Source organism: Aedes aegypti, chromosome 3, assembly GCF_002204515.2.
Source record: "Aedes aegypti strain LVP_AGWG chromosome 3, AaegL5.0 Primary Assembly, whole genome shotgun sequence".
In the NCBI taxonomy this organism is placed as follows: domain Eukaryota; kingdom Metazoa; phylum Arthropoda; class Insecta; order Diptera; family Culicidae; genus Aedes; species Aedes aegypti.
In genome coordinates, this window is record NC_035109.1 from 57,875,960 (window position 1) to 57,890,227 (window position 14,268).

Here is a 14,268-nt window from a genome sequence, read left to right on the forward strand (position 1 = left end):
TTGAGTTGTATTGAGTAATGAATAACGAATGAAATTAATTATATTATGTCTAAAGATTCAGTTACAAGAAAAACTTTGAGACAATAAAAAAATGTTGCTAAAACCGAATGGTTTTTGTCCAAATCGAATCGTAGCAAAATCGAACCGTGTCAAACCCGAACCGTGCCAAAATCGAACGGGCACTGTAAATCATTTACATTTTTTCTTCAAAAAAATCCCTAGGTTGTAAAAATTACTCAAATATATGTGTTAAAATTCAAGTTATGCCTGACGTTCTGTAAAGTTTTCATTCAAATCTGTCCATAAATAACTGAGCCTCAGCCTACCAAATTTTATATGTAAAATCTAAAAAGTTGCAAATGTAATGTCCAATACTGTACATACTATAACTAGTTAACAAAGTCTATTCACGTATTGTAATAGTTACACAGTCGCATATACATAGTTCCATCAACATCATGTAAATTAATGCGCTCTGACTCACATGTTTCAATGTTGTCTACTAAAACAGTTGTTGTTTGTGTATTTAGCTCGTAGGACTGCAAATGTTCGTTAAATTTAACAAATTTAAATTTGTCACATAGGATAAGTATTCTATTATCATTGTTAAGGAAAATTTCTATTATTTTGAAAATATTAGCTGTTTCCTTCCGAATAGTAATAAAAACCGATCCTCTGTTATACAAAGTTTCACACTTCACAAAATGTTTCAAAAATCTGACCGATTCTCGATTAATATTGTACAAATCGAAATCAATACACTGATGATGTTCTGGTTTGAATCGGTTTATATATACCTGACTTTTATCGTATGTAAATTTAGGAAAAACGAAGTTATTGTTTAGGCAATTATACGCAAATTTGAAGTTAGCTTTAATGGCTATGGAAGAGCACATATTAATACGATTGCTGTTAATTTTACAATATGCTTTAGGTTCTCGATGCTTAGCCTCAAATCTCATAGACCAATGTGACCTAAGAGCTCCACCTTTTAAAATTGCGGTGGGATAGTGCACTAAGTTGTGGTGCTTTGGCTTGAGAGTGTCTTTGAACAATTTCACATATTGGTGATGATGATAATCAATTAAAGATCTCAATTCTTTCACTAAAGCATAAGGCACTTCTCTTAACAGAGTAATATGTACGATTTTTACTAAAGCACATGCTAGTTGCCAAACTTCATCAAATTCTGGTATTAAAGGACCTACAAGTAAAGGAAGGAACGTAATCAATGTTTTCATTTCACTGGCAGTGCACTTCAATTTTTTTAGTTTTATATGATATTCTTGGATGTCATGAATAATGTTATCAGAGTGTTGACTTCCATAAATGAAAGCATTTTTTCTCTCGTTGAAGCTACTGACGTTAAAGTAATGTTTGATATAAATAAAATAGTATAACATGTGTTGAAGATCATAAATTGCTACCCCTTCAAAGATATCGTGCATAATATCGAAAACAAAGTTGTGTGTGACGTGGTATGATGGAATTTTGTTGAAGCAACTAGGAGATTTGATGCCTGTTTCTGAGACTGTCGCCAATTGAACATCATGTTCATAACTAGTTATCGTACGAAAAACATCCGGGTATTCTTTTGTGTCTACCTCCGTCTGAGTTCTTCTTCTTTTGCACACTCTGCAGAAAAAGTTAGCTCTGAAGCTTTCAACGTAATCTAGAATCCCATTCACACCTAAGTTGTCACCAAGTACAAATCCAAGAACAAAAAACACCTTTTGGTCCTGGTCACCTATTCTTACTGTGATGCCTTCAACCTCTAAATCTACCAACAAATCGATCAATTTGGATAGTGTTTTATCGTTGTTCATTTTTTTCCTATCCTGGCTTTTAATGAATCCTACGCTTAAAATATTGTTCAATTTTCCTTGTAGGTAAGCTGGCATACATGGTATATTCAAATAAACGGCGCAAATGGAAGTTGCTTTGGAATGACAAGAGGATGTGTCACTTGTAGTGAAATCGTCGAAATAGATATTTATGGGAATCACGGTTCTGCAACACATGCTTGCAGTTCTCTCCTGCCAAATCGAACCATCAATAAGCGATCGGATCAGTCCATCACTCGATAGCTTCAAGCTGTTAATAATCATGTCGAATACACCATCTCTTTCTAAATACGTTCGTAGCATAAACTTAACAGGCATTAGCGCACCTTGAATTAGCTCATCTCCCTATAAAAAATGAAAGAGAAATATAGAATTTTATACAACTACAATTTTGGGTTCATGTTCTACTACCTACCTTGTAGCGCGGATCGGATAATGGCAGAGGTTCCTCACTTATATGGAAAAAGGTCGGGTCTTCGTATAAACCATCTCGTTTCAGCTGCTGTATACATTTGTACTCTGAGGTACAATCATAACTATCAAGCATAGTGTCAAGAGCCTGTCTACACTCAATAGTCATGGCTCCAGTCATTTGTAGATCTTTGATTACTGAGCTCAGAGGGCCAACGATGTTCTGTTTGATGTCATTATTTATTTCAAAAGCCACTTTTCTTGCCAATCCATTTTCACTCAGCCACTTTAATGTCATATTCATACTTAATCGGTTTGCGTTAATAGCTGGTAGTTGCGCGGTATCAGTACAGATGACGAATTGATTCTCGGTTTCAATTTTATTTTGATCATTTTCTCTGGGGCTGCTTTGATCTTCCACATCAGTAGTAGGTTTTTCAATTTTTGTAACAGGGCGCTCTGGTGTGGTTTTATTTTTTTTGCAATTTCTCATCATAATAGGCTGTTTTTCATCACGCCAATCTGTCATGAAACGGCCTACTTTCCTGCACTGAAGAATGCAGTGCGGGAATAGTAATTACGCAACTGAAACCCGTGCTGTAATGATTCATTACGCAACGCTTTCTCATTACGCAACTGTTTTGAGTTCTGTAATGAATCATTACACAACAATTTTTAAGAAATTGTCAAATGAAGGTGGATGCATTCCGATACAATTTCTGATACCCTCAAGTTGTCTTCTACGAAATTGCAAAAAATGTTGTACGTAACTCGTTGCAGAACTCGATTTTTACAGCACTCGTCGTAATTATCCTACTCGGCTAGCCTCGTAGGATAAATTTACGACTCGTGCTGTAAAAATCATCATTCTGCAACTTGTTCCGTAAACTACTATTTCTTTACAAGATAACGTATGTTTTCGAAGGCTTGTGATCGATGTTAGAATGCGGCCACATTTTTGGATACACATGTATCCATTCAGTGGCTCGTGCATTCGTTGAACGTGACAATAATACTTATCGATCGAAATGCCCTCCCAGTGACAGTCTGATGATGGACAGTTGAACATCTTTAACTTCTCGAACTGATCACATTACTGATCGAAAGTATTTTTGCGCGACAAGAGGATTCTACCGGAAACTCGTAGATGACGTGATTGATGAGATTCCATGATCCGGCACATTCCGCAGCAAATGGTAGGCTGTAGGTTTTGTAGAATTTATAGCAGATGTCCAGCGCTTTCAGAAAGGTAGGAAACTGGTAGAATGCGTCACCGAAGGATACTATAAAGGTGTTCAACTTTGATAGGTCTGGTCCAACAACGATCACCAGTGGACATTGTGGCATTCCTCTAGTCTCAGAACGTGAAGTGTGGTGAGCTTTAACTTTTGACTGTAGATCGATTATGCTCTGTACCCAGTAGACAAAGCTGTTACGATTTTCAATGTAACTGGGTTTCCACTTTCCTTTGTCCGACAGGGTCAGTACAGCACAGGGTAAGATGTATGGCAGCAACATTGAATACACCGCATCCCGGCAATCTTTAACAAAAGAATACAACAGAGTTAGATTGTCAGTCAATTGAATATTGAACTATTTACCTTCACTTAGTTCACCTTCCAGTTGATTAAGAATAGTTTTGCCGCTTTTATCGCTCACATCGGCAACGAGAATAGGCTTGAGCGATTCGATGAAAGAATTCCATTTTTGGAATAATGCGGAGCTTTTGGTCGGGAACTTTGTATCGAAATCAATTTGTCCCAGTTGGTATCCGTCGGGACTGCGCAGTGTCGGAAATAAATCCAAAATCGAACCACACGTTCGTTTTTCCAATTTTGAAATCTCGTACAATCGAATTACGCTCGTTAATGCCCACTTTTGCATTACTGCTGGCCATTCGTCTTCATGATGCCTGATCCATGTTTTCGTTTGTTGGTATTCAACCCCTGAAAATACGTTGTCAATTAGATAGATTAGATAGACAATTGTAATTGAAATGACTTACATTCAGCTTCAGAAGGCGAACATAACGGTGTAATATTTTCACTATCGTTAGACTTTCGCTGTGAGACTTTCGGAATAGTATAATTGCAGTTTCGGTCATAAAGGCAACCTTTTGGCAAACGGCCTATTCTAGTCTTTTTCCCGCCGACAAACGAAAAAGTTGGCTGGTACCAAGACTCCTGAAAATAAAACATGGATTCAAACTATTAGGCATTTTGAAATGGAAAGGAGCCCTACATTAATTACGTAAAATAATTGTCCATTGACCCAGTAAATAACAGTTTCCGTAATAACATGTAAATTTGAATATGTCACCTTCAAAATCTCAAAAAATCCCATCTACCAAAAATCCTTACGTAATTAATGAATGGCTAAGTATCGATAAGTTTTTGCTGGAGTAAATCGACCAATCGTGGACTTCTAGCTATTTCACTGCAGAGTATGCCTGGAAAGTTTTAAACGGTTGGATCAAGATGAAATAGTATTTCGAATGTTATGTCAATATATGTAACGAGGATTTTTAAAGACAAAAATGTGTTTAGGTTGTAACTAAATGGTTCAGTTTCATTGATAGTGAACATTAGCTATTTTAACGGATCTACTATTGGTAAATTTACTCTTTATGGTATGATAAATGAATGGATTTTCACCTTTGATTCTGATGGAAAAAGTTCGTTCAGCTCGGATGCTCGACTCAGAAGCTCATTATGTGAGAGTTTGCCAAAAACATCTTTAAATTCGTCTACGACAATATGAGTTATGATTTTCTTTTGTAATTTTGTGAGAATTTTTGATGAGATGTAGTTCGCGAGGATTTGCTTTCCTTTGGCCGAGTTTTGAATGAGGAATCGTGCTGAATAGTTTTCTCGATCCATAGCTCGATTCATAATCTCTGGATGATGTTTACTCTGAATTACATTTTGAACGGATTTCAGCGGAGAGGATACGGGAGGAAGGTTCTAAAATAATATGGTATTATTGTATCGAAACTTTTCAGTTGAATGTGAAATAACTGCCTACCTGTGATTTTCGCCATACATTCAATCCATGGATAACTTTTGTCCTATCTCCAAGATACGGTTCACAAAGAAGTTCCTCAATTTCTTGTCTTTCAATAACTCGGAGAGATTCCAAATCATATCCATTTGCTATATCGATAAATTACTTTAAATATCATTTTAGACATTATTGCAAAGTAAATCTTACCAAGAAACTTGTTTATTACGTCTATCGAGACCCGGAATGATTGCAGTAGTTGTACGACAGCAATGCTTTCAACACTTACTTCTTCGTACGATATTTCTGCCTCTTCGTTATCATCGTCTTCGTGGGCCATTGGGTCCGATCCCTCCGAAGCAATTTTTTCGGGCTCTATTTCTTTTTCGGGATTCTCGGGATTCATAGTTGCTCGAAATCAAGAGTTAATGCACCCTATTTCCAAAAATTAAAACATATGAAAAATTGTTTTTAAACTTGGAGGCTCTTTGTGAAGTGGGTAATATGGTATCGGTCATTCCATAACAAAAAATATTGCAAACTAGACGACATAAATGAACTTCAGCTACTTCTTATGAAATACAGGGCTTATAGCGACTGACTGCTTTGAAAATATAAACATTAGAGACTTCATGTCTGAAAAATGAGTCCAGACAAGAACCAATAAGAAACCAGGAGATGATACTATTCAAGTGTTTGTTTTATTTATTCCGACCACACATTTCTCTAATCATGTTTTTAACAGTGTTTGGAATTTCGTCGTGACATTACGACAAGAATGACTGCTTGTAATACTGTATGTTTTTTTTCATGATTTTCTCCAGGAATTTCATCAGGAACTAATTCAGGTATTTTGAATGATTCATGTAGATATTTATTGGAAGATTTCTGCAGGAGTTCATACAGTGATTTTACGAACTTTTAAAGAAATTCCTCCAATTTCGTTTAAGATATGCATAAGAGTTCAATCAGCTTTGTTCTCCAAAGATCATCCCAGAAATCATCTCAGAAAAAGCTTTACGAATTTTTTCAGATAATTTTCCAAATATTCGTACAGAAATTTCCCAAGGAAGCCCAAAAGTGCTTCAGGAATTGATCCATTGATAATTTTATTTATTTTCCTACGAATGCGTCCAAAAATAATTTCGGAACAAATTTTTTGGGAGTTAAATTATTAAATGTTACAAAATATCACTTACAAATGACACGGATTTCTTATAAATTCTTACAACATTTTTGCTCATGATTTCTTCAAGATTTAATCAAAAAGAAGCTGTAAGAAATTCAGAAATTATCTAAAGCATTCCTTTACAAAAAAATCAAATATTTATATGTCAAAAATGTCTCTATTTAGAAAATTATCAAGGAATTTATTGAAAAACTTTGGAAGAAATTTCTGAAAAACGGCAGGGCTGGTAGCGACTGAGTGCATTGATAATAGGAACTTCAGTCTTATGCTTGCAAATATAGATCGATAAGAAACCAAACAGGAACAAACAAGAAACCGAATGTGAACCAATACTATGTAGAATATACAGGAACCTCTAACACAAAAATAATCAAAACTGGAATGAGGAGATAAAAGTTTCTATTTTTTTTTTCAGAAAATCCGACCAGACATTTTTGTATGAGTTTATTTTTTGTAATTACAAGTATTACAGCTCATATCAATGTTCTTCAAAGGCCTTCTTAAGAAATTCATCCATGAAATTTGTTCAAGATATCTTCAAGACCTTAAATCTGGAATTTTCTAAGGATAACCCCAGAAATTACTCTACAGACTCTACCATAAACTTCTTCAGGAATTCGTCCAAAGAATTTTTCACAAATATTTGAAGAAAACTCTGGAGTTCATCCAGTGATTCTTCAGTGTCTTAAAGATTTCAATCAAGAATTTCTATAAGGATACATGTAAAAATTTCTTCAGAAATTCCTCCTATGCTTTCTTCACAAAGTCTAGCAGAATTTTTCCAGATATTCACCACATAATTTCTCGTAGAATTTAATCAGGATTTTTCAAGGGCATTATAAAAATAATAAAACATTTAAGAAGAAATCCCTAAGAAACCTAAAAGTATCGCTATTACAATTATAATAATCGAAGAAACTTCCTGATGATCTCTCGCGATGATCCCTGAAAAACTCCATAACTTCTGAAGGAAGTCTTGCAGGTTTTATTAGATGAACTTGTAGGATGGTTTAATAAAAAATCATTTGAATCCTTCGATGAAATCCTGCACGGTTTTCTGGATGTAGATGCACTAGGGAAATTACTCGAGAAATTATTGGAAGAACTGCAGTAGTAATTAATGAAGAAATGCATCTAGTTACTTGTTGAGGAGTTACCTCTGACCCAATTTACTGAGAAAATCAATAAAAAAAAATTTTGATAGATTTCTTTAAATAACCCTGTCGGAATGTATCGAGCAATTTCAGGAAGAAACTCCTTATGTTGTTTTAAAGAAATCTATAACATTAACTGGAAAAAATAAATGAAAACAGAATGGGCATATAAACTCCTGAACGGACTCTTATTAAGTTTCCTGAAAAATACTAAAACGATTTTTTTTTTAAATAATCTGAAATATATCTTTTTTTTAGATTCTCTTGGGAAACTCCGGTACAAACTGGAGAAATTGGTTGAACCTCAATTGTAGAAAAAGCTAGAAGAAAATCTGGGACAATATCTGGGAAATTTATTAGAGTATTTCCCGTTAAAATTTGCAAACAAATTAACGTTGGAGAGCTAAAGAATTTTTCTTAGAAAATTACTTTCAGCATCCCTTGAGAAATCGCTGGAAGAATCTCTGGACAATTGGGAGAATCCCTCTGGATGAAATCCCTAGATATATTGCGAGAGAGATCCCTGAAGAAGTTCCTGAAAGTATTCTAGAAGAAATGTTTCGCACCAGGATTCATTCACAAGGAGAAAAAGGAAAATAAAGTGACTTCAGACTTCGAGACTTACATTAAACTAGGGATCAAGCCCTTAACTAGAGAGCTACTACCAGCCCTGCAAATGTACAAAATACGATAAATCGAATGCAGTTCACACGAATCCAACAAAATTGGGAAAATGGTACTTGAAATCAAATTGTGCATAAGCAAAACAACATTGTCATTACGGAAAACATTATACCGCTACTCCTAACCTAAACAATAACAATCTCGAATCGCGGTAGTATTTTCGGCACATAATTTTGTAATCCAGTAATACTGGTAATACTTTTCTTCTTACCTTGTGTGTAGTATGTAATTCCGATGATGTACTTGAAGTTTTGCTGTAATTTAATAGTAGAAACTGCCTCGATGCAGTTGGATTTTTTCACTCACGGACCGACGATTTCAACGAGTTGGAGAATTGAACACAGAGTGTCGAACAAAACAAAACAAAACATAATTAAAAAAAACCGACATCGCGGTTGACAGCGTTATGAACAAACTAGACAACTAGTTTGTTTTGAACTATCTTTAAGGTTGGTATTCACCCAACCAAAAAATCAGTTTATTTGTACCGAAAGTTTTAATTTGATTCAACCTAAGATTACAGTTTATCTTTTTCAAAACAAACTGTTTTCTTCAATATAATTTTTGTTAAATACAAACTAGTTTTTGGTTGAATATAGCAACGTTCTTAGTTTGAAACAACTAAGATTCAATTAAAAACAAATGTTTATTTTAGGTGAAAATTACCCAAAAAAAAAGTTTGCTTCAACCAATACAGCAAGGTTGAAACAAATAATTTTCCATTTGAAAACAACCATTTTCGTAGTTTGAATTTCAACCAAATTTTTAGTTGTTTCAAACTAGCTTCATTTGTCTCCGTGCTGGTGGGTGGAACAATCAGCCAAACCGCTCGACAGTTCCATCGAGATGGTGTCATCTACAGCAGCAGTAGCAGCAACAGCAGTAAACGGGGCAGGAGTAGTAGTGAGCGGGGGCAGATCGGCATCAGAAGCAGCAACATCAGCAGCAACAACATCAGCAGCAGCAACCGTAATAGCATCATCCGTGGTATTTTTCTGTTCTTCGCCTCTGTCCATTCGTTCGTCATCGACCGTAGCTGACGGGGTAGATGAGGCGCCAAGAGCTCCCCTTTCTCCAACAGCAGCATTTGATGGAGATGATCGGGCGTTCGCATTCAATCTGTTTAGATTCGTGCCGACAAACTCAGGCATGAGTGAAGCCACAACCGTACTCTGGTCCAGCACACTGGCGTAGCTTGTTTTTTTCTGAGCTGCTTTTAGTCTGTTGTTGAGATCTACCTTTTGTCCCATCAACTTTTTGTTTTCGACACATGTTAGACCCGGGTGTGACGGGTTGGTACAGTGCTTGCAATATTGAGGCTGGTTCCGATAAGATACCAGGGTCTCTTCTCCAAGAATCGTCACAAATGATTTGATGTGGCGATGCAAGATCATCTTGGCGACGCGTACTCCGGATGATACTCCTTTGAATGCGAAGTTATCTCCCCACACCATCTCCTTGATAGAGATTACTTCGCCGTACTGTCTGAGAAACGTAGTGATGTCCTCGTTCCGAACATTCTCGGACAGATCGTGAATTTTTACTTCGACGCCTCCGTCGTCCATCAATAGGCGCACTTTGATTTTCGTGTTGTTGATCTCCATCTCGTGACGACCGTTGTGTTGGTCGACAGCATCCTGTGCAGTTTTCAAGTCACGGCATTTCACATGCGCGCAGTTTTGGGCGTGATTCATCTGCAGACGCAGCACTTGGTCGACGCTGAGACCCACTGTTTCATGGACGAAGGAGTGGATTTCCTCGAAAGAAGGTCTTTTTGGAAAGTTGGACAAGTCCACTTTGAATGTGTTCTCTCGAGCACGCACGGTATTCATGGTTGCTACGTATCGATAGCACAGATGATGACAGTCGTCAGATAAAAATTAACTGACGCGATTTATATTTTGCACACGGCGGTGCGAGATACACCGATGAAAAAGAGCAAAGCGATAAGGAGTAAATCTGATATACGTCTGGTCACAGCGAGAGCTTGAACCTAACTAAGCATAGCTCAAATGAACATTTTTAAAAGAAAATATTTGTGGCAAAACTTTTCAACGGTTCAATATAAATTCTAATTTTGGAAGTGTACATCAAAAATATCGTCTATTATCGAGAGAAGGGAAAATTTGTGATTAAAATAATATATTTTCCAGCATATCTCGCCTTTGACCCAAATAAAGTATATGTTGAATATTGGCAGGTTCTAAAGTAATTATCATTCTTACAACACATCTGGCAGGAATAGATAAAACAGCAAAATATAAAAATGGTTTACATTTGGCTTTACTAAATAATAAAATTTAAAACAGTATAAATATAAAGAACAGCCTATTTTTAAAAGAAGGCCAAATTTTTAATTAAACCAAAAGAAGAATGGACGCCAAAAATTATTGCGGCATAATAAAACGAAAAGACATAAAGAAGTGCGTTCAGAATTATCGAAGTGATTGTACTAGTTTTCTTCGAATGCCATTTCCTCGAATGACTGGTTTCCCGAAAAGTGGTGACGAGAAAGAACAATGAACAGTCAGAAGAAGGAAGTATTCTGTCATTCTCGACTATACACATGTTTGCAAAAATGTGGAGAACGGTAAAACTCGAAAAAATGGCCAATTAAATGAAGAAGAGTGCATATTAGATGGTCAGTTCGTTCACCACCCTGAAATGTATAAAGTTACGACAATTATGAGTGCTTAAAACTTTTCGGGGAAGTGGGCTAATCGGGAAAACGGGTTATTCGGGAAACTGGCATTCGGGGAACTGGCGTTCGGAGAAACGACATTCGGGGAACCGACATTCGGGGAAAACTAGCACAACCCATCGAAGTAACTGCAGTAATCGATTTCTCTTTTCGCTGATAATTTGAGCAGATCAATGTTATCGATTGCCGCCCTTTTGTCAGTTGGAAACAAAAAAAAAATACTTAAAAATTATAGCTCTAAAGAACAGCCTATGTATAAAAGAAGGAGAATTTATTGCAATTTAAAATCAACAGTTTTCATACCTTTTATTATGGTTAAATCATATTTAGAAAAAAAAGAACAATCAAAAGAAGCGTAAATTTGTGCTAAACATATAAAAATCTTCAGTGCAAAAATTTGTTCCAATAGCGAAACTCAAAATAAGAATAAATATTTGAAAGAAGGATCATATCTCGATAAAAATTAAAATACTATTGGCAATAACTTTCCTAATATGCTTAAATTTATTCAAGAGCGAATGATTGTTGAATAAAGTGTCATTTTGTATCAATTGACTCCAAAACAAGCCTGATGTCATCAGAAAGATTCAATAAAAATGTAAACACGAAAAATTGAGAAATTCTTGGTTTCAGACTCATTATGCCATACGACCATTATGCCAAACTACCAGTATGCCAAACGACTTTATGCCAAATGACCATTATGCCAAACGACTTTATGCCAAACGGCTTTATGCCAAACGACTTTATGCCAAATGACCTACCACCTCAAAATTCAAGTAGCGCAATTAATGTACATGTTATTGTTGTTACGGGAAGTAACGACCATTCACTTAATGATAAATTTGATTTCATCGCAGCAACCATCGGGATGTCAGTGAAAAAGAATACCTCCATTATTGGTACACTGTTCCTTTAGCTAAGGTAAATTTTTAATTTGTGCAGTTTTGGTGGTATTTAATCAATTTTGAAGCAATTTGAACGATGTTTTCAGCTATTTCGTGCAGAGATGGGCAAAACGGCTCATTTTAGTGAACCGGATCTTTTGAGTGGCTCTGCCACTTGCAAAAGAAGAGCGAACTGAGCCGAGCGAACGGAAAAAGAGCGGTCCGTTCCAGAACTTTGTGACCACACATCTTTTGATGACCAGCTTTTAATATGCCCCCTCTTCAGTGGTTACTGAACGCTGATGGTGAGGTACAACTTACTGGAAATTCATCTTTTGCTCCTGCGAGTGCTGCTTTGATCGATGGTATGGACTTTTTGAATATGATCCAAGCAAATTCCCATCGCAATCAACATGATCGAACACTGGACCTTGTATTTCACTCGAACGACTGGACTCCCAGCCAGAGATGGGAAAAGTACTGTAGCCAACATTTACCACCTCTACATTTACATGTTTCTATACGACCATCAAAATCTAAAGCAAACAATGACCGTTCAAAACAAAAAAATGTCACGGGTCTTCAAAACTGTAATCTTCTTCTTCGCAACGTTTTTTTTCAAACCTGAATGCGAAATGAGTCGAGCACAGCGGTGACACGATTTTTCCGCTTTTCGGGGTTTTGCATTTTTGCTCGTTGATAAAATTGAACTTGTTTAAATGTATCGCAAAGGAATAGTTGTGCTCTTGCTGTTAGCGCTAATAGATTTCAATTAGTTGAAAATACAAGCAAAATATTAGCGGTTGAATTATTTAACATTTTTTCCAATCATCACCTTGGGATGGCTGCCCGAAAACGATTATACATTTATAAGGTTTAATCACCGCATGACTTTATGAAAATTTATTGGCTTTTTTCGGTGAATGCAATACCTATACTCAGAGTGAAAGGGAGTAACGAAAGTAATGAAATGACAAGATGGATAGAATCGCAAGCGAGCGACGAGAGAAATGAATAGAAGTTGAAAATTTGTTTTAACAGAGGGCCATAATAAGAATAATAAGAAAACGATTATAGTGGAGAGACAAAAACAATCAAGCAGTGTGTGAACCGTTGGCAGCGCAACGCCTGATGGTATTGATGCTGCTGTTGCTTTGTGTTTTGGTTGACTGGCAAAATCGATGAACTGTGGTAAATTGGAAATGCAGATTCCCATTCAATGTTAACGGCAGATTTATAATCCGTTGCCTGCCGCTGACGAAGCGGCTCTTGATTTTAGTAGGATTGACTACGACGCACTTCTGGATTATTTTTCTACTTTTGACTGGAGATACCTAAATGCTTGCCGAGGTGTCGATGATATGGCTTCAAACTTCTATTTCATCATTCAACAATGGCTAAAAATTAACGTTCCTCACCGAAGACGTCCGTTCTCGCCTGCCTGGAGTACGTCAATGCTTCAAAAATTGAAACGTGGGAAGAATGCGTGTCAACGTAAATATCGGAAAGAGCAAACTGCGTACAGTAAGATGAAGTTCCAACGAGCCAGTAATGCGTACCGTAGTTTGAATGCATCGCTGTACAAAGCCCACGTGTTGAGAGTGCAAGCTACTCGTCGTTTGAATCCAACAAGTTTTTGGAAATTCGTGAACAGCAAAAGATAAGATACGGCAATCCCTAGAAATATGGTATATGATCATGCGAAGGCAAGCTCCTCTGCTGAGTGTTGTGAGCTATTTGCGAACTTTTTTGCTTCGGTTTTCGATCATACTGCTAGTTCCACGGTGGAAGCTGAGAGTGCTTCCTCGGAGGTCCGCTGGATTTCCTGAGTCTGACGACTTTCGAAGTAACTCCTGCAATGGTTATCCCTGCTGCCAGAAAATTGAAGAGTTCATTGTCCCCCGGACCCGATGGCGTTCCATCCGTATTGCTCGCTCAGTCGCTGTGCTGCTGTTCTGGCTGATCCGCTTTCGAAAATTTTCACTCGGTTTCTCAATGATGGTATGTTTCCGGCCATTTGAAAACAATCGTACATGTTTCCCGTCTTCAAAGCTGGAGATAGAAAAAATGTTAGAAATTACAGAGGAATTACAAGCTTGTCAGCAGTATCGAAGCTGTTTCAAATTATCGTCAGTGAAGTCATTCTTAGTCAGTCGAAGCACTACGTCTCACTCGATCAGCATGGTTTTATGCCTGGAAGATCCGTCACTACGAATCTTCTTTACTAATACATGTATAACTGCTTTGGAGGAGGTTGTTGTGATCTACACCGATTTTAAGGCGGCTTTTGACCGAATCAATCATAATATGCTATTGTCGAAGCTTATTCGCCTTGGTGCGACTAATAAACTCGCATCATGGCTCGCCTCTTATTTGATCGAAAGGCAGCTAGGTGTTA

At 36.9% G+C, this 14,268-nt stretch overlaps 2 protein-coding genes across 2 annotated transcripts; both read right to left on the minus strand.

The window, feature by feature from the left end:
• Nucleotides 1-307: 307 nt before the first annotated feature.
• LOC110679212 lies at nt 308-2,729 on the minus strand. Its single transcript, XM_021853349.1, has 2 exons — nt 2,260-2,729; nt 308-2,189 (listed from the first exon to the last, which is right to left on the minus strand). The coding sequence occupies exons 1-2, from the start codon at nt 2,557-2,559 to the stop codon at nt 408-410; spliced, it is 2,082 nt and encodes a 693-aa protein (XP_021709041.1). The 5' UTR covers nt 2,560-2,729; the 3' UTR covers nt 308-407.
• A 420-nt stretch (nt 2,730-3,149) lies between these two features.
• LOC110679183 lies at nt 3,150-8,751 on the minus strand. The gene is made up of 7 exons (XM_021853282.1): nt 8,494-8,751; nt 5,466-5,690; nt 5,280-5,407; nt 4,910-5,218; nt 4,261-4,438; nt 3,857-4,201; nt 3,150-3,796 (listed from the first exon to the last, which is right to left on the minus strand). The coding sequence occupies exons 2-7, from the start codon at nt 5,659-5,661 to the stop codon at nt 3,327-3,329; spliced, it is 1,626 nt and encodes a 541-aa protein (XP_021708974.1). The 5' UTR covers nt 5,662-5,690; nt 8,494-8,751; the 3' UTR covers nt 3,150-3,326.
• Nucleotides 8,752-14,268: the final 5,517 nt, after the last annotated feature.

Bases quoted from the DNA above. Each gene is read 5' to 3' on its own strand.
- LOC110679212 (XM_021853349.1), bottom strand. From the start codon at position 2,559: ATGAATATGACATTAAAGTGGCTGAGTGAAAATGGATTGGCAAGAAAA. The intron at 2,190-2,259 runs GTAGGTAGTAGA...CATTTTTTATAG, and splicing joins TATCCGATCCGCGCTACAAG to GGAGATGAGCTAATTCAAGG.
- LOC110679183 (XM_021853282.1), bottom strand. From the start codon at position 5,661: ATGAATCCCGAGAATCCCGAAAAAGAAATAGAGCCCGAAAAAATTGCT. The intron at 5,408-5,465 runs GTAAGATTTACT...TTATCGATATAG, and splicing joins CGTAATAAACAAGTTTCTTG to CAAATGGATATGATTTGGAA. The intron at 5,219-5,279 runs GTAGGCAGTTAT...ATATTATTTTAG, and splicing joins ATGTATGGCGAAAATCACAG to AACCTTCCTCCCGTATCCTC.